The 24,766-nt window shown below is 37.3% G+C and overlaps 1 protein-coding gene across 4 annotated transcripts; it reads right to left on the bottom strand.

Annotated features, from left to right (window-relative positions):
- Positions 1-8,975: 8,975 nt before the first annotated feature.
- Positions 8,976-21,659, bottom strand: postnb (periostin, osteoblast specific factor b). Of its 4 annotated transcripts, none has more exons than XM_051397196.1 (22): positions 21,499-21,659; positions 20,996-21,094; positions 17,864-17,928; positions 17,508-17,665; positions 17,264-17,428; positions 17,021-17,167; positions 16,602-16,743; positions 15,383-15,595; positions 15,124-15,258; positions 14,294-14,442; positions 14,007-14,143; positions 13,764-13,894; positions 13,520-13,650; positions 13,134-13,236; positions 12,938-13,005; positions 12,524-12,569; positions 12,397-12,426; positions 11,698-11,850; positions 11,578-11,625; positions 11,183-11,257; positions 11,051-11,086; positions 8,976-9,781 (listed from the first exon to the last, which is right to left on the bottom strand). In XM_051397196.1, exons 1-22 carry the CDS (start codon positions 21,609-21,611, stop codon positions 9,753-9,755), a joined length of 2,373 nt encoding a protein of 790 aa, XP_051253156.1. In that variant the 5' UTR covers positions 21,612-21,659; the 3' UTR covers positions 8,976-9,752. The 4 variants fall into 4 exon arrangements, with proteins under 4 accessions (XP_051253156.1, XP_051253155.1, XP_051253158.1 ...); XM_051397195.1 differs by having other exon boundaries at positions 11,183-11,260; XM_051397198.1 differs by lacking the exon at positions 11,051-11,086.
- Positions 21,660-24,766: the final 3,107 nt, after the last annotated feature.

The following is a 24,766-nucleotide window of genomic DNA, read 5'->3' on the forward strand; positions in this document are numbered from 1 at the left end:
TTTATAGTGTTACTTTTACAGCTTTGTTATGGAAATTCTGTTAGCATTGTCAAAAAAAAAAAAATTGTGGTATATAATTTTTGGAGGAGTTAACTTTACCCTAGTGGATACTGTAAACGCTTGAACACCATCCTGCATCTCCTCCTTTGGCACAGTGGAAAACGTTTGGATGTATTCCACAAGGTTGAGTCATGAAAAAACACAAATGAAGCCAAACCGGCGCATGGTCTGTTGGTTATAATGTCCAATTAAACCAGTATTGCACTTGTCCAATAATATTAAATATTCTCTTAGCTGTCACTTAAGCCAAGAGCACTCAAGTAAATATCCAGTAAAAATAAAGTTTATTATAACAGCGCTATGTGGAATATAGGAGGATGGCACTCCAGAGGAAAGCAGAATTTCTAAACTCCTATCTGGACAAGTGACCACATTGTTCTTGGAAGCACGCAAGTTGCATTGAGAAACCTTTCCCAGCTGTTGAATTTGTTTATAGGTCAAAAACGACAAATAGTCAGTAAATGTAGAGTAGCGTCTTACCATTAGCTAAAATACAAATTGCTTACATTACGAACAAATTACGAACTTAGTAGTTCTCTGCCTCCTTCATATGGTTACAGACTTACAGTTCTGAAACAGTTAAAATCCTCATCGTGTCATGCAAACTGTCCTGCAAGCCAGGACTCGTGATAAGTAAGGCATTTCACAGTATTTGGCTTGGCCCAGGTAATGAAAGGTGTTGAGCCTGAAGGCAATGAATTGCTTTACACAAGAATGATTTGAATATTGTATCTTCATATGTTCTTTCATCAGCACGCAGGAGCTGTCTGTCAACAGGTCAAATGTACAATTGCACAATATGTTCAATATAAATATTTTGATGGTAACAAAAAACATAAAATTGATGTTCTGTCAGTGATGTGGTTGCATTGAGGCTGGAATTATCTTATTAATCAAAACAGAGAGAATAATCCAAATAATAGCTCTCAGAGTTCTTACTATCAGAGAGCTTTATGTATTTTCCATAGAAATTGAACATTACCAAATATGTTCTATCCACGTGCCTGTGTTGGACAAACTATTTGGTAAATTGTTGCATACTGTTGATCCCTCTTGTGCTTTGAGCCAGCCATGGAATCTGGGAAAAACATGAGACTGCAGCTGGTGGTCAAACGGCCCGTAATGTTTTTTAATCTCACTGGTCTCAGTGTTAAGATACTAAAAGCTGGCTCAGTACTGAGAAAATGTATTAATGTGCGACGCATAGTGATATACGGCAGGAAATCTCACAGTGACATCTTCAAAAAATTCAGGACAAAGGAACCTTGAGTTGGAAAGTACAGTTTGGGGAAAAAGATGAGGAAGGAAAAAGTGAATGATGCATGGGTAAAAGGTTCTGTTTCAGGAAAATTTTATCTCTGCCACAATTTTCTCTCAGAGGTATAAAAGGACCTGTCCAAAGGCACTCCATGGAACCATCAGGGGTACAGTACTGAAAAAATCCCTGATATGAGATCCCTTTGATGACTAGATCTAATGCAATATAAACCACTACATCATCAATATGGGTTTGTAATAAAACAAAGAGGAAAAACAATTGGTTATGTAACATGAATATTCCAAATATCCAAACCAATTACCTTATACTTTGCCAACTATGTACTATACAAGCATCTCCCAGTACAGTAAATTCACTTAAATTTTAATTGTATTTTTTCTTGCTGCAGGTTAGCCATAAAAAAAACCCACTTAAAACAAAAACCACCACATGAAATCACATAAAGTATGATGGAAATACAGAAAATTTACCACATAAAAATCACACAAAATACAACGCTCATAAGTTAGTGACCACATAAAATCATTATCGTTATCACCATCCATCCCATGTGAGGAATGATAGCATCAAACTGATAGACCTGAAATAGTGTCTTATATAAACAGATTTTGTCAAGCATTTGGTCATTCAGATGATATCCATCAGGCTCAGGTGCCATTCTTATGTGATTTAGACAGAACTTCAGTCCAGCACCAGAAAGGAGGCCAGGAATAGCTTGTTCTTGAAATCCTGTCCATTGAGTTATTGCTTCCATATGGCAATATTCCAGTGACTTCCCTATTTGTTAAAGATACTACCTCACCTAATCCCCATTGAACACTTGAGGATTGGTGGGTTAAGCAATAGTGGAGGCTATGAATATTTTGTGTATTGTACCGCATTGACTTCAAAGCTGACTTCAGCAGGTGGATGTCCTTGAAAAGGAATATGGAGAGATTTGTGGCTAAAGAAAGGGATCATGTTTTCTTGTCAGACTCAAGATATTATTTAATCCACATGTGCTTTTTATTGCTTTTTACATAATTATCTACACTGGAGCCAAATGATTGGTATTTTGGACCTGCATGGAGTATTATAAAACATAATGACTGATCTGACAATATTGACTCCATCTGACAACAGCACAAATGTTTAAATCAAAAAAGATAATTCTCTATTTAGTGTACAAACATGTGAGTAAGAAACCATGTGAAAGATTTCTTTCTGTAATAATAAGGCAAATCATTGTTGCATTAGACAGTTTGAAAGAAAATATTGTGTGAAGCGAAGTGAAAAGTGAGTAAAAAGTGATTGGAAGATATTTTAAATTGTTTTGATGGTGCATATTTTTGCTAATAAAGAAATAAGCCAATCCCACACAGCATGCATCCCTGTTGACTGCAGTGTCTTTTGATAATACCACTCGGGGGTATTATAAATGTAATTTAGGAGAAAATGATGAGAGGGAAAAAAAGTGAAATATGTAAAAGGCTCTGCTTTGGTAAAAAATTAAACATTTAGATTCAGATGGCAAAGCTGGACATTTTCAAATTATTGACAAAATGGCTTTAACTCATAGCTGTTTTTTGTATTTTCTTAACCAAAGCCTTTCATCAGCTTTGCTGCAGGGTTTTGCTACTGTTGGACTAACTGGGGAAATGTAAAAATCAGTATTGTGCACCAACAATATAGCAGGAGCAAAATATCGCAATACATGTGATGGAAGTGATAAAGCAAGCTGGCACTAACAAAGGTTTTACTATGAATCAGCTACAGCCACAATAAAGCCACTGATAGGAAACTTCTTGCTTAATTAAGGTTGGTATACTGTTTTGGATAATGTTATGTCAGTAGATAATTTAAAAGAGGAATCAACATTTGTTATTAAGGCTGATGTGAATATCAAGAGCATAACAGTGTTTGTTGTTGTATTTTTAAAAACTGTATTCATCTGTGACCATTTCACTCACATTTTGAACCGTCATATGGATTTAACTATCTGCGGAGTTCACTTTGCCAGATTCGCTCTTTAGTGCTAGTTCTGAAAAATACAATGCCCTTTAATCTTTATTGACAACTGTCATAGAGACGAAAGCTGACAGGTGCTTATTAAATGTGAAATCGTTTTTTTTTGTAATAAATTCATCTGGTTGATGAAACTATGATCTTCTCATGCAGCTGTTTAGCAGCCCAAATATTATGTAACATCTTGGTATTCATGAGTGGAAAGAGTCTTTTAAAGTCTGCATGTTTTGGACATAGCCATAAGATAAAATGTGTCTAGGATAATAACTTTATTATGATTAATAATTATATTGTTACACATAATTATAGCTGGTATTTTTGAATTTACATTAAATAAAACATTTAAACAAAGTGCTAACTAGAGACATGTGGGTGTGGAAATACACAAAGACATACTTATACAAAGGCATACTTATACGCACCACGTAGCATTAGAGAGAGAGACTCTTGGCAAAAGATGTTCAATAAATTGTCTTTGAATATAGAGAAGATTATTTATTCGGCTCCATAGCTCTAGCAATTATTTTTGGTCTGTCAGAGCACGACAGATTATGTAACTTTTGAATCTGCTCCTCCAGATGACACATAATGCAGAGATGGAAAACTAAAGTCACTGTGGTCTATAGATCTTTAGTAACTAAAATGTCAAATTACCGTATTTAACCTTAGTTAAGATGCTTTAACAGCTACCTGAAAATAGACCTCCAAACATTTAGGTGTGTATTATTCACTTGTTAGAACAGTAAAGTTGAACTGACTGTTATTGGAAATGATGAAAAACAATAAACAACAAAAAGAGCAAAAGGTATGGGTCACTGGAAGACAACAACACTGACAGTTCATGGTGTCTTGTAATTAACAACAATTGTACATTTAGTAAAAAGACATTTTTACATTACATTAAGAATAACTGATTATTGATTATCGAAGGGATCTAGTGAAGTGTAGTGTCTTTAGTCAAATGACAAGGCAATACATCACAATGGATTTAAGAGTGGAAATGGAAGCAGGCCTACAGGCTGGAAAAGGAGTTTTGAAAGGTTTAAATCCTGTGCCTGTGGTCTGTCTCACAAAACAAGTTTGTCATTGTCAGGCTATCATGTAGCCTTCACAAAACCTCACACCAGGTATACCTGGACCCACAAAGCTGGTAATCTGGCTCAATATAGAATTTACAAACCCAGCTACATGTGCATTCACATGAGTACTGTGTGATTAATAACAAACAGTAACAATAGAAAAGCCCCAAATAAGCCAAACAGCAAAATTCTCGCTTGATAAAATAATGGTTTGCGTAGAGCGACAACACCTGTCAAACAACATTAAACCCCCAGCCTTAGCATTTAGGTAAACAATCTTAATTCACGCAAATAAACAATACAACTATCATACTTCAGCGTACCTGTCAATTCAGGGACATTAAACACTCCCGACGGACCGTCACCAGAACTCAGTAGGAGGATGTATTGATTCATATATGAGTACATTTTAAATTGCTTTACATTCTGGATTATATATCAGTCATACTTTCCACCACATGGGTTGGATGAGGACAGATTTTCATCTTATCGTGGCCAAGTCTATACCTGATGGCACTGCATTGCATCCAAGACTGAGCAAGCACCATGCCAGGAACATGTCAGCTCTTCAATGTTGCATCCAGAGGACGAGTCACTTTCACACAGCTGCATCCAAGGCATTCACGGAGCTGGGGAGTTTTTCTGGTATGCTTACATGATTTATCTGTGCCAATTAAAAACAGACTGAAACCTTGCCTGAACTTCTACATTTGTAGGTCAGATGTGGTATACATACATATTCTACAATAAGAACATCATGTCCCACTATTTTGGCATTGACTGTAGAATTAAGTAATTCATTTGCATCAATAACAGCTGATCATTTCAGTTAAATCTAACAACAACAGCTTTTAAAATAATATTTAAAAGTGTGCTTTTCTAAAATCTGAACGTTAACTCTTAGCCTCTCTTTCCTGTAGATTATAGTTTTATATTTGCATGGTTTATTAATTATTTGAACTGATTATTAAGTTCTGGAACAATCTTTCTTATTCTGTTTGACCTTTGCTCTTTGGTGATAGAGAAATGAATATAGTTCTATTCTAAATTTTCACCTGCTTATTTAATTCTCTTGTAGTAAGAACATGTTTAAAAATTGTCTTTTGTACAAAGTCAAAGCGTGATGCGCCTTTGAAGGCTGATTTATTTCAAGCGTAGAAAACTCATTCCATTAACATATTGTTTGGTCACAGAATTTCAAACAACAAAAGTCTGAGAGATAAGTGAAAGCTCATTCGGCATAAAGAACTGTATAGGAATTTGCCGCCAGTGTAGTTTCACTAAAGGATGAACAGACAGCTGCCTGTTGGTGACAGTGATGAGCAGTGGAAACTGTGAAGTGAAATTTGAATCTGTTGCTGGTGATACCAGCAGTCTCATAAATGACTTAATAATGGATTGGGAGATCACTTCTGAGTATAGTGTGGAAAATCCAAGACCAAATGGAAAAGCAATTGGATCCTCCAGCAGATGTTTTCTCCATTTTCAGACAATGTTCTACATGTATAAAATATTGCCTGCTGTGAGTCTGACTGCAGAATGTATTCACTCTCTCTGTAGCAAGATTTACATGTTACTGTAGCATTTTGCTAAAATGGTTACTTAATATCTGCTGGTAATGTAACAGTGACTGACAGTCTAAACATACATAAATCCCTCTGGGATTTTAGTGAAGGGGATAGTATTATGTGAATAAACAAACAAACAAACAGGAGGGTAAATTATTTATTTTTGCAGTCACGGAGACTTGATTCCCAACAAACCTCCAGCCTTACAAACAGACTCCCTTTCTTGGATAGGGTGTTTATGGTGTCCTGATTTTCCTCTAGCTTAAGTTGTAGCGTTTGTTGAATTTATGTCTACCTTCAGATACATTTCAGTTTGCTTCTCCATCTTATTGTGGAAAGCTACCTTCTGTTGTTGTTCTTTTTGTAGCCTTTATTTGGCTTTTGACTTACATGCCTTGAGATGGTGCCTTTCCTTACTTTTTTATGCTGAAAAAAATCAATCAATGACGTGAATTGAATTGCATTTATTTTTATCAAGATGTATGAAAAATACAGCATGCAGATTTACATAGGCCTACATGAACCTAACTGAGCAGCTTATGTGTTGTCATTCCATAATGAAGACTGTCAGCTATATAACAATGATGTGCAAAGTGACCTCATTCGGGTAAAGCAAGCAGGCTTTTGACAGTATATTACTTGTTGTAAATATTATAATAATAATAATAATAATAATAATAATAATAATAATAATAATAATACATTTTATTTGTTGGCGCCTTTCACAACACCCAAGGTCACCTTACAGGTAAAAAAACAACTGCAGAAATAGGCATAAAATACACAGCACAGTAAATACATATAAAATACATATACAATTACAAAGAAAATACAGTGTAGCTAAATAAATGAAAGCAGAGAGTAAAACAGTTGGGGGCCAGAGTATTTATAGCAAGTAAGACTTTTTAAAAAGGTGTGTTTTGAGTTGAGACTTGAAAGTGTCAATGGAGTCCAGAGAGCAGATGTGTAGTGAAAGTGAGTTCCAGAGTCTAGGTGCAGAGCAGCTAAAAGCCCGATCACCCATTGAGGTAAGTGAGAAGGAAGGGGTGGAAAGCAGGGCGGTAGATGAGGAACGGAGTGAACGGGATGGGATATATGGCTGTAACATACTGGAAAGATATGGGGGGGCCTGGTTATGGAGAGCTTTGAATGTTAACAGTAGGAGATGTATTTTATCCGTGGACAGGGAGCCAGTGGAGGTGAATGAGCACTGGTGTGATGTGATCCGAGGACTTGGTACATGTTATGATTCTGGCAGCGGTGTTCTGGATAGTTTGTAGACGGTGGATGAGTTTTTGTGGTGGACCAGTGAGGAGGGAGTTACAATAGTCCAGGCGAGAAGTGACCAGGGCATTTATGAGGACTTCAGTGGAGTGCTGGCTGAGGGAGGGGCGAAGACTGGAGATGTTGCGGAGATGGAAAAAGGATGTACGTGAGATGTTGTTGATTTGGGATGTGAGTGAGAGAGTACTGTCCAAGATGACGCCAAGACTTTTAACTTCGGTTGAAGTGGGGACCAGACAGCCATCGATGAGAATACTGAGGGGATGGGATTTGGAGAGTGATGATTTGGATCCGATGAGAAGAACTTCACTTTTATTGCCATTGAGTTTGAGCTTGTGTTTGACATCCAGTTTGTAATGGTTTCCAGGCAGTCTGTGAGGGCAGTAGGGGGCGATGCAGTGTCTGGTTTGGTGGTGATGTAGATTTGGGTGTCGTCAGCATAACAGTGGAAGTGAATACCAAAATGACGGAAAATATTGCCGAGAGGGAGGATATAGATGATGAAAAGTAGGGGACCCAGAACAGAACCTTGTGGAACATCGTGAGTGAGTGGTGAGGATGGTGATCTGGTATTTTCTCCTTGGATGAACTGAGAACAGTCAGATATGTAGGAATGGAACCACTGGAGAGGGATGCCAGAGACCCCTCTGGCATCCCTCTCCAGTGGTTCCATTGCCAGTGCCGGACAAACGATCTAGGAGGATGGCATGAGATATTGTGTCGAAGGCAGCACTGAGGTTTAGGAGTATGAGGATGGTGAGAAGGCCAGAATCCGCTGCTAAAAAAAGGTCATTTGTTATTTGAATGAGTGCTGTTTCTGTACTGTGGTTAGGACGGAAACCAGACTGAAAATATGTACATGTAAATGTACCTATTTCTTTTAAATGTATGTAAATAAATATGTTCATTAATGCAACAAGGTACAGGATGAAAGGGCTACTATACTTTTTGTCATGCATATTGCACATCTGGCTTTCTGCATAGTAACAATCATAAACATATTTAAGTACTACTTGTTTGATTGGCAGGCAAGTTATTATTTAGATTTTCCAAACAACACTGACTGGATAAACAGATAAAATGCTACACTCATGATGTCATTTAAAATACTACTCAAAATATAATTATAAAGCAGCATGTAAATACACCACAATGATACAGTAATCAATTCAGGCAGTGGTTAACCAGCTGCCTGGATAAATAAAGCCTGTTATTGCACACTGTGAATTATTTTTTTAATGTAAAAAAAGAAAAAGGGTTTTAAGTTTTGCTGTGTTTTTGTTTTGTATGTTGCCAGAGTTTGTGTTTGTATCTTGGCAGTTGCTCAGATTTTTACCCATTGTAGTTGATCCAAGAAGCCATAAATTGCAAAGAGTTTTGCATATGAGCCCAATAACAGAGGTGTTGGGCCTGATCCAGATGTGTGCGCACAACAGCTCACACAATAACCCTGCTACTTCAGGGCATATATTTCAAAACACCAAGCTTAACTATGACTTACATATTCTTCTGATAAAATGAATACGTTCATTATTCATTTCATAATACCCACTATAAATGAAATCATATATACTAATGTTAAAGTTAAAATGAATGATTGATTTGTTTTTGCATATAGCAACTTATATATTACCTTAAATATAAACACACTGTATTAATGGAGGTTCATACTTTACATGAAAAATGGAAAAAGAGAGTTGGTTTTGCACATTAAACCCAGTTTATTTTACAAAATGTCGTCTTGGAAGTTTCCAAAAGTGGACTGCCAAGCTTTCTTTTTAACATACAGAAAAGTGACTGGGCCATTGAAAAGGATGACTCAGTCTAGTTTAAAGAACTTGTACTGAAAATAGACAATGCAAACTAAATATTTAGATTTTCTGAACCAATGTTGACAACTTCAGGGCCTTACAAGAACATTTGTAATCTCTTCAGATGCCCTTGTGAAATTGGCATATTTATATCAAATAATGCACTTTATTGGAAGATGAATAAAATGGAGAAAACTTGCAGTTAGATACATTAGTAACTTCCAAATGATACCAACTTAGACAACATTTACACAAAACCTTAAACTACTTACAGCAAGAAAAAATAAAAGTATGTAATGGTTTAAGTCCGAAAACATCATCATTTCTTTTTCAATCTTTATCGTGGTTCCTTGCTTTAACCTTCACCTCTAGAAAAGACTTAGAGAAGTTTAGAATTTAAATGTTTTTATTTCTAACTTGATGGCTTTGATTTAAAAGTTGAATTAAAAGGCTCCTTTCAGACATTGCACAATCAAAATAGATATACATTCAAAGCACCATTAAATTGTTTATGAGAATTGTTTTATTTTTGTCAGTTACACCTATTACAGTATATTTGAAATCACTGACATTTTAAGTATATCCCCTGCTTTAAAACACCAGTTTCAACCTCTGGTTTTGGTGTCTCTCTTTGCCTTTCAATGTGGATCTCCTCATACGTCCATGCTCAGTCTCTTACCCTCCTCCTGTTGCCAGCTGGTAAGAAAGGGATACAATCATTAATACATGTCAGACAGCCAGCGCACATGGAATAGATCACTATGTGAATGTAGAATATGTTCTGTGTTGAAGTTTGTCATCTAGGCTCTGATCTCATCACTCCACGCAAGGAAACACCAAGATCAGCACAGCAGGGAATGGGGAGTGATGATAATATCTTAAAAACTCAGAACCCACAGGTGGATGCTGGAGTGGAGGTGAGGCTCATGAAATGCTATACAGTATGAACAGCAGCTGCAGCGGCACCAAGTGTCAGCATAGCTTTCATGTGAGCACTGTGGCGGCAAGCATGACAGCAAAAAAGTGAGTAGCACACATAAGCTTAAAGGTGGGGTCAGTCATACTGGAGAAAGATAATTGATTGTTGAGCCAAACGCCACCTTTTGGGTTGTGGCTCGCTCTAATCCACTTTGGCGTTGGTATTTGACCTGGGAGTGAGACTCAACAATCAACTATCTTTTTCCACCATTGACCCCACTGTTAAAGGAATAGTTTTTTTAGGAAACCCATTTTTCCCATATTTCCCATTTTAGGAGGTATGCTAGTTAGATGTCAAGATTGATATACATTTCCCATCTGTGTGGTAGATAGAAACATTCAGCAACTGGTTAACCTAATTTGGCATAATGATGGCAAACAGTGAGAAACAGCTAGCATGGCTCCGTCTAAAGTTAACAAAATCTATCTACCAGCACCTCCAAACCCTATTAACACATTATTAATATTATAAACATAATTTGTACAAAAACTGAAGTGAAAAAATGACACATTGTGGTTTTACAGAGTTTATGTGCAGGACTATTTCTTGGCCAAGAGATATTCCAGCACATAACCCCCAGTAAAACCTGTTAACTTTGAGGTTTTGGAAGGCAGATTTTGCTCAGTTTTGACAGAGCCAAGCTAGCTGTTTCTCTTTTCCAGTCTTTGTGCTAAGCCATGCTAAGCTAACAGGCTGCCGTAGCTTCATATTTACCATACACATGAGAGTAATAACAATCGTCTTATCTTACTTACAGAAAGAAACTGGAAAGCCTAAGCATATTTCCCAAAATGTTGAATTATTCCTTTAAGTGTATCCACCATTACTGAATGGATGCATTGGATATATGATGCAGGGAGAAAAGTATGCCATGTGAACGTAACAGCGGACTCAAGTTGACTGCCTGAATTAGTTCACAGGCTAAGCTGCATTTATTACAAATGCAGGATTTTAGCCTGGCTGTTTTTTATTTTGTTTTTCTTTACCTAAAACTCTTCGGGGACCGGTTCTTCTTGTACTGCCTGATATAAAGGCAAACAAACATATAAGTCAGACATTATTTATGAATTATTAATTCCCTGTCACTGAGATGTGGGCTACAAACCGATAAAACTAACCTTGGATCATTTTCGTAAGTTTTTCAGAGTCAAAATCAGCGTTCCCTTCAATGGTGGAAACGTCAGAAAATTCACCTACTGAAGGAAAAAGAAAACATCCTTAACGTGAAACTGCAATATGTTGTACAAAGATGTATTGTACTGTATGAAACTTAATATAACAACCTACACCAACAATAACATTCACCACTTTGTAACTAAACGTGTTGAAACAGCTGCAACTTGAGCTTCTTTTTAATCACCCATTAGCATCCATTATTATTATATTTTAGTGAGGATACTTGTAACACATGACTTGAATTATGAACAGGTGTGATTTGAACTTATTTTATATTTATAAGTGGGAAATATTCCACAAAAAATACAATCACATTTAATACTGGGAGATCACTGACCATCCAGGTTGATGTTGGAGGTGCCAGTGCTGACTGAGTACTGAGGACCTGTAGATGACAGCATTTGTGAGTTCTCCATATATAGCTAAAGACATATTGATTCAAGTAGAAAATATTTACCTGAGACAACCCTGGTGACTTTGGTGATGGTGGGTTGACCTTCAATGACCCTGGTAACCTTGGTGATGGAGGGTTGACCTTCAATGACTCTGGTAACCTTGGTGATGGTGGGCTCCCCTTGGATAACCCGTGTCACTTTGGTTACTTCAGGAACTTTAAAAAAGCAAAGGAGTCATGTTTCACTACATTGAAATTACAAGCCCAGCATTGCCCCTCGATACAGAGAATTTTCCATTTGTCTGCAGGTAACATAACAAATGGACCTTTCACTGGATCAGAAAGGTTGCTTTGACAAAAATGTGATTCATAATCAGAGGATTTCTGCCATCTAGTTTTTATATTTAATTTCAGCACATCTGTTTTTATTTAATAAACTGTTTTACTTTCAGAAATGTTTTCAAATATAAAAAAATGTTATTTAATTTCGATCAGTTTTGACTGCTGACTGGTACAGGAATTAGCCAGTAGCAGAACAAAGATTTTGTTCTGTTTAATTAATGCTACTTAAGCTGTCAAACCCTGCATGTGTGTGCATGTACTTGCATGTGTGTGTGGAATAATCTGGATTAAAAAAGTACAGGGGTTGATCAGTACACATTTCTATTCAACCTTTCCAATTTTTTGTCTAATTTTTTGCATGCAACTGTTGCTGATTAGGAATCACATGATGATGATACTCTGTAATCATCATTACTTTACCTCCCTCGACGACACGAGTGACGATCCTCTCTAATAACAACAGGAGATATAAAGCCATTAATGACAGTGGAGAATTCCTTTTAGGATATATAAAGTACAAAATAAAAACACGAATGTTGTTACTTACTCATAAATGTAAGGGGGATTTCCTGATATCTGAATCCTGAAATGTACTGTAAAAAAAAAGGTAGAAATCTGTTATTGCAGATACACATTAACAAAATGGCCTAGAGTATGAACATAGTTAAACTCTTTTGTGTATGCTGTGTAACAAATCTTATGATTAATTTACCTGCGGAAAATTAAAAGCAAAATTAAGTCAGGCTCAGTCAGAACCTATACACTATAAAACCGCTAGCTTAATGCTCTGTACAGATGGTTTTCAAGCAGGATCTTGTCTTGTACTTTATGTGGAGTTACATAAATTCTACTTTGGCAGCCATAGGAGGGATAAAAAAAACACCTGCACACAGAAGACTGAACCTTGCCCTTTATAAACCTTGCAGGTTTAATAACAAGAAGTAAATTTTTAATATGACACCTTAATTTGCATGTAAGTGATGATCCTCTTCAATAGCATGAGAAAATCCTGGCTTCCAACAGGGATATCTGGAAGAAAGTGCAGGGCGTTAACAGCAGTTGGGCCTTGGCAAAAGTTGTAAATTGCAGAGTGCATCTCTTGACAGATTTACAAAAGGAAGGGAATATTAACAAAGTTGACTGGGTGAAAATTGTACCTCCAGGATACAAGACTTGGTTGATGAAGTGAACGACGCCATTTGTGGCCATGATATCAGATTCGGGGACTTGGACAGAATTCACTTGCATACTGCTGTTAGCCTGAGGGAGACAGTTAAAACAATTACAGACAAGAAAAACCACAAAATGAGTGGCTTGAATGAACCTGTATTTTAGAATATCAGGAATGAACTCTTTTTTTACAGTAAATAATGTTGTTAGAGTGCTGAGGCCACAGAGATTCAAAGTTGATGATGGGATTTTATCACATAATAAAGAAGATACTACCATCATTTGACTAAATTACTAATTGAATTATAGTTTTATACGCCTTTAAAGCCAAGTTTGTTGACTTATGTTCAGGCTTTTTGGACTAAATACTTACAAACATCACTTTGAGGTTGCTGCCCTGGAGAGACTTGAGAAGGTTTGTCACCCCAGTCTCCAAACCACCACCAATAAAGATACCATTATTTATGTGATAGAGAAGGATGGTTCTAAGAGCATTTATGTCACCTGGAATAAAGAATGACAAACAATTTTGTGTTAATTTTTTTTTGTGTGATTATCAACTAGCAATATAAGTGTTTGAAACACATTAAAAAATAAAGGGAGTCTGGGGTACCTACCTTTCAACAAGTCAAAATCCCTTTCGGTCAAACCAGCAAAAGCCTTATCGCTTGGAGCGAACAAAGTGAAGTCTCCCTCCTGTTTTAGCAGGTCAGTCAAGTCAGCAGCTTCCATAAGAGACAAAAAGATCCTACAGCACAGAGAAGAAAACAGTAACTTGGCTGGAAAGATACAGAAAGATGTGGTTTGAGTATTATGCTTAATACCACAGTCCATTTTCACCAACATTGCTCTGTACTTACTTGAACCCTCCGTTTTCTGTCAGAATCTCAAACATATTTTTTTCCGCCGGTTTCAAGAAAGTCTTCATGAGATGAAGGGCCCCATTGCTTCCTTCCTTACTACCTCTTATCAGACAGGAATTCTCAATGCACACAGCCTGGAGAAATAATCCGCAAGAAAAAGGATAATGTTAAGTCTCAAAGATATCAAGATTGATGGTGAAATGACAGTAGTAATGCATATAAGGCATGTTTACTGGCACACTGGCCACAATTTTTCTGGCACAGCTTCAGAGAAATGGACGCACTGTGCGATAGATGAAGACTCTCAGAAATTTTCCTCCAATGGTCTCCAGCCGCTGGCCGTTGTACAACTGTCCCAGGACAATCTTTTTCTTCAAGATGTGGTTCTCCAAGATAATCCTGAGCAACCTCTGATCCATGGACATCACTTCATCTGTAGATGAAAGATATTTTTTATATTTATATTTTATATTATAATTTAATAAAAATTAAACATACCAGCAACATTGTACATTTAAATCTAATGTATTGGCTTTATCAGCAGAAATTCAGCCACAAAATCCAGAGAGCAGCCACCATGATACCATGATTGATTTACTGCACGGTTCTGTAGGTGAACCATGTACTGTAACCTACAAATCATGTCTGATGACTTGTAGGTAACTGCACTTTTAAGTTAGTGTAAATTTATGGTTTGAAGGTAAGGTTCCTGTTACATCCACCTGTTGCTGCCTTGTGCATTCCTTGCACACATTTAGAACTGTTATGTCTATAAAGATAAAAGTATTCTGCCTTGGTTAATCACACATTCTAGTTACGGAAACACAACATCTGTACTCCCTTCGGGTAAGTTCAAGGAATGTTGTCTAGAGGAGTGGATATTTGGTCTGGCATGAAGCTTCTGCAGCGTCTCAATAAATCCATAACTTCCCTCAAGCTCCATGTATGTACATATCTATTAACTTATGAGTCAGTATGTGAGGGGAAATAAAATAAATATTCCCCTTTGTGCCAGACTGTGAAAGAGTGTGGAGCAGCCAGGGTTCATATTTAGCCAACCACTGAGAGGAAAACAGAGGTACATGCATGACATAAATATCAGGATGTGACTCACCATTGAAGGCAACATTGAGGGGAGCGAGCAAAGTGTACTCAGCGTCTGCCATCATGGAAGCAGAAAGGCCCAACTCAGACACCATGTCACCAAAGGTTGACTGGGAACTTCCCACCAGTTCCATCACCTGCTTAGCTTAAAGGACACAGGAAATCCCAACACTATTGAAATACGCTGAAAAAAACATCTGACACAATATATGTATTTTTGTAGTAAACAATGTACATTATAAGAGAAAAAGAGGAGATGGGAATCTAACCTGAGTCTGGCATGAGCACTTGGTCAATAAGGTGGATGACACCATTGGTAGTGACAATGTCCTTCTTGAGCACCATCTTGATGCCGTTTACTGTTAGGCTTTCGCCATCACAGCCGATCTCAATGTTGTTGCCTTCCAAAGTCTCGTAAGAGCTGCCAGCTAAGATGGCCTCGGCACACTGGACTGAGTCCAGGAGATGGAAATTAAGAAGAGCTGAAAAGGCAAGAGACAGTATTAAGTTAATTGTGGTTTTAGTGTATGGATGGATCTCAGTCAGTGTATGTGTGTGAATGGGTGAATGAGAGGTCAAGTGCTTTGTCTGTTAAGGTAGAAAAGTGCTATATAAATGCATTCCAGTAGTTTATTTGAATGCGTAGTATGTCTGTTGGCTGCATGCGCTGTTTTATGTTCTTTCTCATGTTACACTGCAGCTGAGGATATAACGCCCTGGGAACCTTAAGACCCTTTGGATCCCTTGGGTCCTTGAGTGAGTAGACTTGTGATTTCTTCACTGTTCTGTTTAACTTTGTGTGAAATGGTCTGATCTCACACCACAGGGCAAGCTGTAGGCTAATAAAAAGTTTTGGGTTGTTGCCGGTTTGACCAGTTTGCTCAATGATGCAGCTGTTTCCTGCCTCTGTGTTGTTGCAAAACAAGCTAATGTTAAAAATTATGAGATTCTGAAGATTTTTGTTGTTTTCTGACAATTCAAGTGATGCAATTCTTACAAATGTTTGAGAACAATATAAATAGCTACAGTACACTGATCCTGATCTACTCACAACATACATAACTCTAAAAAGTGAACATTACCAAAGTGTCAAATGATGTGTTGCATTGTTTGACTTTCAACCCACAATTTCATGCATGAGTTGAAACTAGAGACTTATTTTTATTACTCTTTGACAAAACGTTGTTATGTACAGCTTGCCAAATGTGCGTAAGTTCCAGATCCATTGTGGCTTCATCTGTTTTAAATTGGAAGAAGTTGAATACGTGAAAAAAATCACTTTATGGGTGACTTAGTCTGCCATACATGCCGCCAGGGAACCACTGCAATTCTTTTCCTCTACCTTAATCATGAAATATAAATATGGTCCTGGTTTGCTACAGTTAATATAAATCCCCAGTCTCCACTGTAAGGTTTTGAATGGCCTTAAGTGATATTTTGTCCATTAAGGAACAGCGACAGACCTCTAAGAATAAAATGCTGGTTTACCTTTGATGACCTCCTTGTCGCTCTGAAGTCTCTCCAACACATCGCTACCCAGACTTTCAAAGGCTTCGTTGGTGGGGGCAAAGAGAGTGTAATGTCCTGGCTGACCCAGCTTCTCCAACAGTCCAGTGCTTTGAGCCACATCCTATGGTGATTTTGTGTTTGAGTATGTTTAGTTAACTTCAGTATACCATAGAGTACAGTAGAAACAACTGCATAAGGTAGACCTAACAGCATAATCATCTGAAAAATAAATTTGAAAGTAGTTTAATCACAATTGCTGTGAAAACTCCCATTTCAAAGTCACATGCAACACAACGTGACCCAGTTTGTGTTTGCAATTGCTTCAATATCAATGTCCTTGAGGTGTTTACATTATTTCATCTCTCCCTGTATGTCTTATGACTTATGTGTGTACTTACACTCAGAGTTGTCAGGTCATCGTCAACCTCGATGACATCCTGGATTGTCCTGCCAACAGCGCTGATAACACGGTCAATGACATGCACAACTCCATTGGTGGCAACTTGGTTGCCATAGATAATCCGGGCACAGTTCACAGTCACCACCTGCGCATTAGATACACTTCAATGTTATACCACAGAAAAGGTTTTTAGTTCAACTAAAAGGAGGCTGCTATGATTATACTGAATGATAATACTCACCCCATTGGAGTAATGATTAATCTGGAGACCGAGATCATTGTACATGGAGGTGACTGTCATTCCATTCCTTAAATCTTTGGTCAAGAAGCGTTTGTCGGCCATGTGATAATGCAGAGCGTTGTACAGTTCAATGTTCACATTGCTGACGAGTGCACTCCTCACTGTCTGTTAGGTGAGGGAAAATAGTTGTTAAAACCTCACAGACAGAGAGGTTACACTGTTTTTTGTTCTATTCTTTACTCACCTCATCCAAATTCTCCCAGGCATCATTGCTCGGGGCAAAGAAGGTGTAGGATCCAGATCCCTCAATCTCAGGCTTTAACTTTGAAATGTCAGCGTAATTTTGGGTTGAAGTGGCCTTCACCAGGCCCAAGGTACCATACACATGGTCAATTGGGGCCACTAATGAAAGACATTTACACAAAGCATTATTGGATGTCAGCTAAAAAAGAAAGCATGTGTCAACAATATGCTAAGGCATCCTTCTGGAGTGTGTTTGGTCTGATTTCAAAAATAGCACACAGCTGCTCTACAGTTGGAGGATATGGACTCATCTAACCTTTATAAATTAACCACACTGTAGCACATAACACACTGTACCTGCAGGGCAACCACGCATGTTGTCCAGCTTCATATAGCCTGGGCAGCATTCATAAAGCACAGTCCTACAAAAGAAAAAACACACAGATCACAAACGTGGTTATCAACTTTAAATTAATAGCACATCCTTTATAGTTTTAATAGTGTTTGCAAGCATCTTTCAAGCTGTGCTAGAGATTTGTATTTTTTCTGGATGCCATGTTTTTCGCTGAATCATCATTTGGCTTAGTTCTCTTGTTTCCAGATGTTTCTCATTATCTTCTTTATAGGCCAAAACCTAATGGAAAGGGTGCCTCAAGGATTATGCTACCATTACAGTAGTAGATTTATTACCAAGACCTCCTCTTTGAAGCTAAACAATTAGTTCGGACTCTACTTGGCATTTGGTTAACCTCAGACATTAAGATGTTGGCCTTGAAAAACTGCTGTGTAATTATAGTTGACTTTTAGGAAATTTTGGTTGAAACAGGGAACATTTAAAGGATTTGATGGTCTGTATGGGAACACTTGAGGAAAATAATATTATTCAATTGTCACCAAGTTTTTACAGTTTTTCTTAAATACTTATAATGTAAAGAATGACCATGGTGATTTCAATTTAGATAAATTAGATATCATACCAAATCAAAAATGTCTAATCTACTGGTGGACACACATGTGAGAAGCAGTGTCTCCTCTCGACTTACTGAAAACAGTGCTGGACATTGTAGCCTAGGGAGGATAGTAAAATTCAAAGTGCAGCTGTTACATATAAACAAGACTATATCCCTTGCGTCAGCAGGTTTGAGCATGTTGGAAATATAGCATTGTTTCCAGCTCTTGGAAGACCAGACATTTGGAGATGAACATTTCACCCCAAATAACTAACAGGTATGCAACAGTAAAAAGACCCACAAGATATAAAGAACACCACAGATGTACCTATTAGAGGTAAACAATACCACATGTGTCCAGACTTGACTATAGACTTCCCAGTTTTTATAGTTAGAAAACCCCAACAGGGAGCTGCTTCTTCCCCCATTTTCAGCTAAGCATGATTAAAATAATTATGACAAATAGTAAGAACATAATCAAGTCCTCGTCTTTTACAAATTGATGTCTTATAAATGTCACAAAATGTAGCATTATATTTGGTTGTGAAGGATTGTTTCTACATAACAGAAAAGGAGGATCTGAGCACAAAGAAAGTTCTGTATGTGTGTCATTTGTTGTTCAAAAGGGACAATAGTGATCAACATGGTTTGATAACTTAAAGGTGCTAGAGAAATTTTAAATAGTCACACTTGGGTAAAAAACCCAACATGTCATAAAGTCAATTTACTTTTTGTTTGAGCCAAAATAAATACTAAAAATCCATGTGGAATTAAATACAAACATTTATGCACAGGGATATGATGGTTGTTCACTGGTGTTGGATATTTACCACACAATAAGCAATTAATGACTAACACTGAGACTTTAGGTTTAAGGAGAAGACTTGTTCCCTTTACTGTAGAGGATTGCTCAAAGCTGATATCCACTGCTGATGTCTCAGACAGGGTACAGACTGAGGCTTCTGGGTCATGGCTAACTGCACCTCTTAGCTGTATTAGAATCAAAGTTGAATGGAGTTGGAGGAACTGGGATGAGATCACACAAGCCCCATTGGGGCAGAGTCAGCAAAACGCCCGCTACATTGCACTCCCACACACAGAGGGATTGTGTCTGGCCATGGAGTTGGAAACTTATGACTTGTCAGCATCTCTGTAAAAGAACCTTTCCACTAAGATTCATGAAAACTTTGTCAAACATTATATAAGTTATATATGGCTTTATTCCAATTAAACCCATCACTAATAGGCAGTTTGGTTGTACAATGTTTTCTTGGAGACACAGCTGCTCTACATTCAGAAATATTCTCATTTGTTGAATAAAACCTCAGCGGGTGAAAAGAAAAGCACCAATTGCCAGAAAATACAGTAAAAAGTGCAATTTAAGCTGTATAAGATAATCTTGGTCAGTGAGATTTTCTGAATAATTTTACATGTTGCAAATGGTAATGCTTCCCTGTTGCTCATAAGTACAATAGAAGATAAGTTATACCACTTCCATTTAGAATAAACATTGTAGTCCTCGTTGGTCTAAATCAGTGTTGGATTTACAGTTGATTATCTTGGTTTCCTTTTAATCACCTACACTGAAAGTGATGCTGACTGAACAAAATGTTTTGTTATTATGCTTGCAGATGGCAAAAACATCTGGGGAGCTTGTGAGAAATGATAGGAGGGTTACAGGAAATAATGTGATCTGTGTCACGATAATAACACTTGCTTACATTTGTTATCTGATGTATATGTGTTTAAGATAAATGATCCATGTTTGTCCATCCTCTGAATCAAGAAATCAATTTCACAAACAAAATTCTAATAAAATAAAATTCTTTGGCTGTTCCAAACATTATCTTTTTCCAAGTTAAGAGAGCAGTTTGCATTCATCGTGAAAAGAGCTAAGCCTATTTAGAGAGCTGAGCATGACTTAGGCATAATGCAAGCATAGAGGGCAAGCTGAATATGTGTGTGCATGTGAGAGAGAGGGAGAGAGACTGTAAAGTAGGCATGGCATCAATCCATGTTTAAACATAAAAGTGCTGAGGGGGCTGGAACAATAAGAGAAAAAGAGGCTGTCTAGAATGATTGAGCTGAATGCTTTTCCATTCATGAATACAGTCAACATTTTGCAGCCACATCATATCCTGGAATCAGTGGTTCACCACTGTGGCATCCAGCGTTGACCAGGCTTCCTAAGTTATGAAAACCCTAACTTTCAGTTTATAGGAATGAATAGGACAGTCTTCAGAACAAAGGATTTGGGGCTATGTCCATAAATGTGTTTTTCATTTTAAGAGGTAGTTTAATTCAAAGTGAGATAACAGATGTCTGTCTCTATGGAAACATTCAAGTTTCCATGAAAACCCTCAACGGTAAAGCTGTAGTAGAAGTAGGACAAGTAGAAGAAACAGACACTGAAGAGAAATGCTACATTTAATAAAACTTTCAAACCAACACTCTAAACTTTACAGTCACTGATTTTGCTTGTAATGTTCATCTTTAAGAGAAACAACTTCTCCTGTTGGAAATGTGAAACAACACTTACGCTTTCTTTCCACAGACAGCCCCTTGGTACCAATTACGACAAGTGCTAAAATACTTCTTCTTGGTCCCCATGACTTGCTGGAGTGCACAGACATTGGGTCTGATAAGAAATGAGGGTGAGAAAGAGGATGAAGCATTAATCACTAGGTAAAACACATTGGTAAGATTCTATGAAACTCTGAAATAATTCATATTTAAATTATTATGTGACAAACAGCACTGCTGGGTAAGACAAAACTGTCAAAGTGTGAGTCATTATTTGCCAACCACCTTCTGAAACCAGGCAGTCAAATGTGAATAATGACAATCACGCCTTCGAGATATGAAATTGTTTTTTCAGATTTGATTCAACAACTATAGCCCTGCTGGTTTACACATACACACAGGCTTAAAAAAAATAGACAAGACAGAAATGTACAAGAATTATTGATGCTTCTTATGCTCAAGGCTCAATACTATTGCATGCAAAATAATAATCAGAATGAAAAATATTGATAAGCTTACCCTTCTTTTCTTGCCCTGATGCGACTGTGGGCGACTATTTTGTCATAAGCAGAAGAGTCAGCCTTGTCAGAGAGCACAGAGAGTGCAAAGGCAGCCAAAAAAAGGAGCTTCATCCTTGATTTCTTAGCTAGCCCTTCCAGACCCAGAGTAACAGCAGAGGACTCAGAGTGGGAGCTTATATACCACAAGTCTCAACCTCCACTCAAGGAGGATGGCAACATATCATGCATGCATGGACCACCCAGAAACTCTCAAACCCCACATGTCTATACACAAATGTATTTTATAATTTTGTGTGATTTAGTGCATTTTTATATATTAAATCATTTATGGAGTACCATTTTTTACAAGACCACCGCCACATTTACAATATGTTTTGTCTTTTTTTTGCCATTTGTCTTTCATGCAGCATACATTCTAGGCTTCTTTATTTAAGTATTTTAGAAACTTTTAAAGTCACTTCACAGCTCTAGCACAAAGACCATCTTTGATAAACAGCTGATTGCATGGCACTGAAAATAAGAAAATTATCTGGACATATAGGCACACTTTCTGTTTAAAAATTCAAGGTATTAAGGCTCAATATTAGGTCTTTAACAAATTGCTTCAGTAAATACTTCTCAGTATACTGCTACTAAAGGCAGTTTTTTTGGAGCCCTGAAGCTAAGAGCCACATTAAGAGAGAAATATAATAAGCAGATTGGATAGTGAATCCAGCTGTATCTTTTCTATAAAAGTGTCACTTATTTTGGACCACTAACAAAGAAAAATTACATAATCTCTACTCTGAAGAAATGCCAGAGCACTGACTGTATAAATCTTTCAGAATGTAGTTTGCTCCACCTAGTGGTGGGAGGGAGTGCAGGCAGCGACTCTCACACACCAGCCTTTTTAAGCCACAAAACCAAATCTATATGTCAAACTCTCAAATTGATAGTTGTATAACATAAGAACTAACATCACACAGGCATTTGTACTTTCAAGTTTCATATCTTGGGGGTACAGACACAGACACAGCAAGATAACTGTGAAACGGCTCAAACTTGGACAGGACTAAAAGGAAATAATAATGAGCTGCAATGTATAAACAGCATGAACACACATGTCAAAAAAATTTAATATATTAACAATTTTTTTTGTTTCTGTAAAAACAAACAAACTTAATTAATATTACTTCTAAGCAAAATTACCCATGCAATTGGTTTATAATATTAAAATACTGTATAATTTGGTTGAAGTCATTTACACATCATTAGTTCTGAAGTGTAGCTGTTGTTAAACTACCAGCAGGTAATGTTACTCATAGCATACCCAAGTGGCATTACTTACACCATTCATTTTGTCACATGTTGTTCAACCTCCTGGCTAGCCAGATGTTCCAAATGTTAGTAGGAAGGTAATGTTCCCCAGGCCAGCTAAGTCAATGGATTGTAAAAAAGGGGAAAAGACACAGCAGGATCCAATGCTACACCAATGATTTGAGACCGAAAACCAGTGGCTCAACTTCGGCTTGTGAATTATGTGTAGGTTTAATCAGTGAGCCTGAAAGTAGAAAAAATTTCAGAAAATGAACCATTCAGCAAACCACATGTCAATTAAAAAGCTGATACTCTCAAGGCAGCAAGCCTCTCACAAACTTGATTAGTCAAGGCCTTTAGAAAAGCACTTACGCATAAAATCCCTACCCAGGCTTTTCATGTAAAATCCCAAAGACTGGAATACATTAACTTTACATTCCCAAAATTCCATTGAGCAGCCAATTTTCAAACTAAAAACTCCATACTTGCTTGCTCTGGGAAATAATGGCACCCATTACTTCACTACAGTGATAATTAAATGCAGCGTGGCTTTTACACTTTGAATCAGAACACAGTCTGAATCAGTCACTTTCACACACACTGACACAAACACTCCATGTGTCACAAAGAACAGGCAAAGAAAGTTTTGGTCCCAAGTACAGTTCTTCTCTTTGTGTCTTGCTAGAAAGCTCATTTTGAGTGGATTAAAGGGTAAAAAAATGTGGCAGAAATTTAAACTGAGCGAGATCTTCAGATATAGTACAAAGACCAAAGTCTGTTGATTGGTTTTCTAAAGATAGTGTGACTTGCTCTCGGCTGCTATGGTAACAGAAACCCAAAGACTTCATCCAGCACCCCAGGTTGCTTGCAGCTTCAAGCTATGAAGGTGTGAAAATTGAATATCTGTGCAAATACATAGTATAGTAACCAGACATCATTAGAATAACACTGATAAAACTGATACATAACTGCTACTACAGTTATGCTTATAGCAGTAATACAGTTACGGTACCTCAAATAAAATTGGTCAGTGTTAGTGATTGCAGGTTAAAAGCTGTTAGGAGTTAGGCCTATGTCTTGCAGGGGGCAGCAAACGTAGGCACGCATGACATAGTGGCACAATAGCTTAACCGATAGCACACTGGCAATTAGTGCCCTCTCATCTGCATGCCAAAATGTCTTTCTTACAGCCATCGGCAGTTGCGCTCCCTGTCTTATTATCGGATGAAGGTAACCAGCGTTACATTATAAAAGCACCTTATGGCACCCATGTTCTGCACAGGCTTAGAAATTTTCCCCTTTAAGAGTCCCATGGTGCAGTCTGTAACAGTGATGACATTGTTTACATCTCCTTTTTTAGCCCACAACACTTACATGCTTGACATCACTAGAGGGTGCTTGATGCCTGTGAAGTAGAAGCAATTACACAAGTACAAGTACAAGTTAATAATTCTTCTATTTACACAGAATCACCAAATAATTACAAATAAGATAATCACTATTAAGTGTTAAATTATCACAGAGGCAAAACAATGGCCACTTTCAGAGTTATATTATTTTATTATTATTATTATTATTGTGATGCATTAACATGTAAGCAGCATTTTTATGTTAACAAATATATATTCTTTTGAGCGGTATGTATATGTTGAAGTTTAAAATAGCACAAAATAGAAATAGGCCCATTCAAGCTACATACAATATCAAAACATTGTATATAAAAACAGGTTTTAATATTAACTTACTGTCATTACATTCTATCACTGCTGTTTAATTGTGAGACAGAACTGAAGTGATGGCAAATATAGTTGTTGTGGAAAGTTGTGTAGAAGCCATCTGTTTACTGGAAAAGATGTAAAAATGAATTCATACTAATGGCAGAGTCCCTTTATAGATGATCAGGTAGGATATGAATAATGGACTAAATTAGCACAAGCCTCCAGGAATGCTTCTCCACAGGTCACAAAGTA

The sequence above is a fragment of the Dicentrarchus labrax genome, unplaced genomic scaffold (assembly GCF_905237075.1).
Source record: "Dicentrarchus labrax unplaced genomic scaffold, dlabrax2021, whole genome shotgun sequence".
In the NCBI taxonomy this organism is placed as follows: Eukaryota; Metazoa; Chordata; class Actinopteri; family Moronidae; genus Dicentrarchus; species Dicentrarchus labrax.

Excerpts from the sequence above, each read along its gene's own strand:
- postnb (XM_051397195.1), bottom strand. The coding sequence starts at position 21,611 with ATGAAGCTCCTTTTTTTGGCTGCCTTTGCACTCTCTGTGCTCTCTGAC. Across the intron at positions 16,744-17,020 it reads ATGACCTGACAACTCTGAGT|GATGTGGCTCAAAGCACTGG; the intron begins GTAAGTACACAC and ends AAATCACCATAG. Across the intron at positions 12,570-12,937 it reads TCACTTACATGCAAATTAAG|TACATTTCAGGATTCAGATA; the intron begins GTGTCATATTAA and ends TTTTTTTTACAG.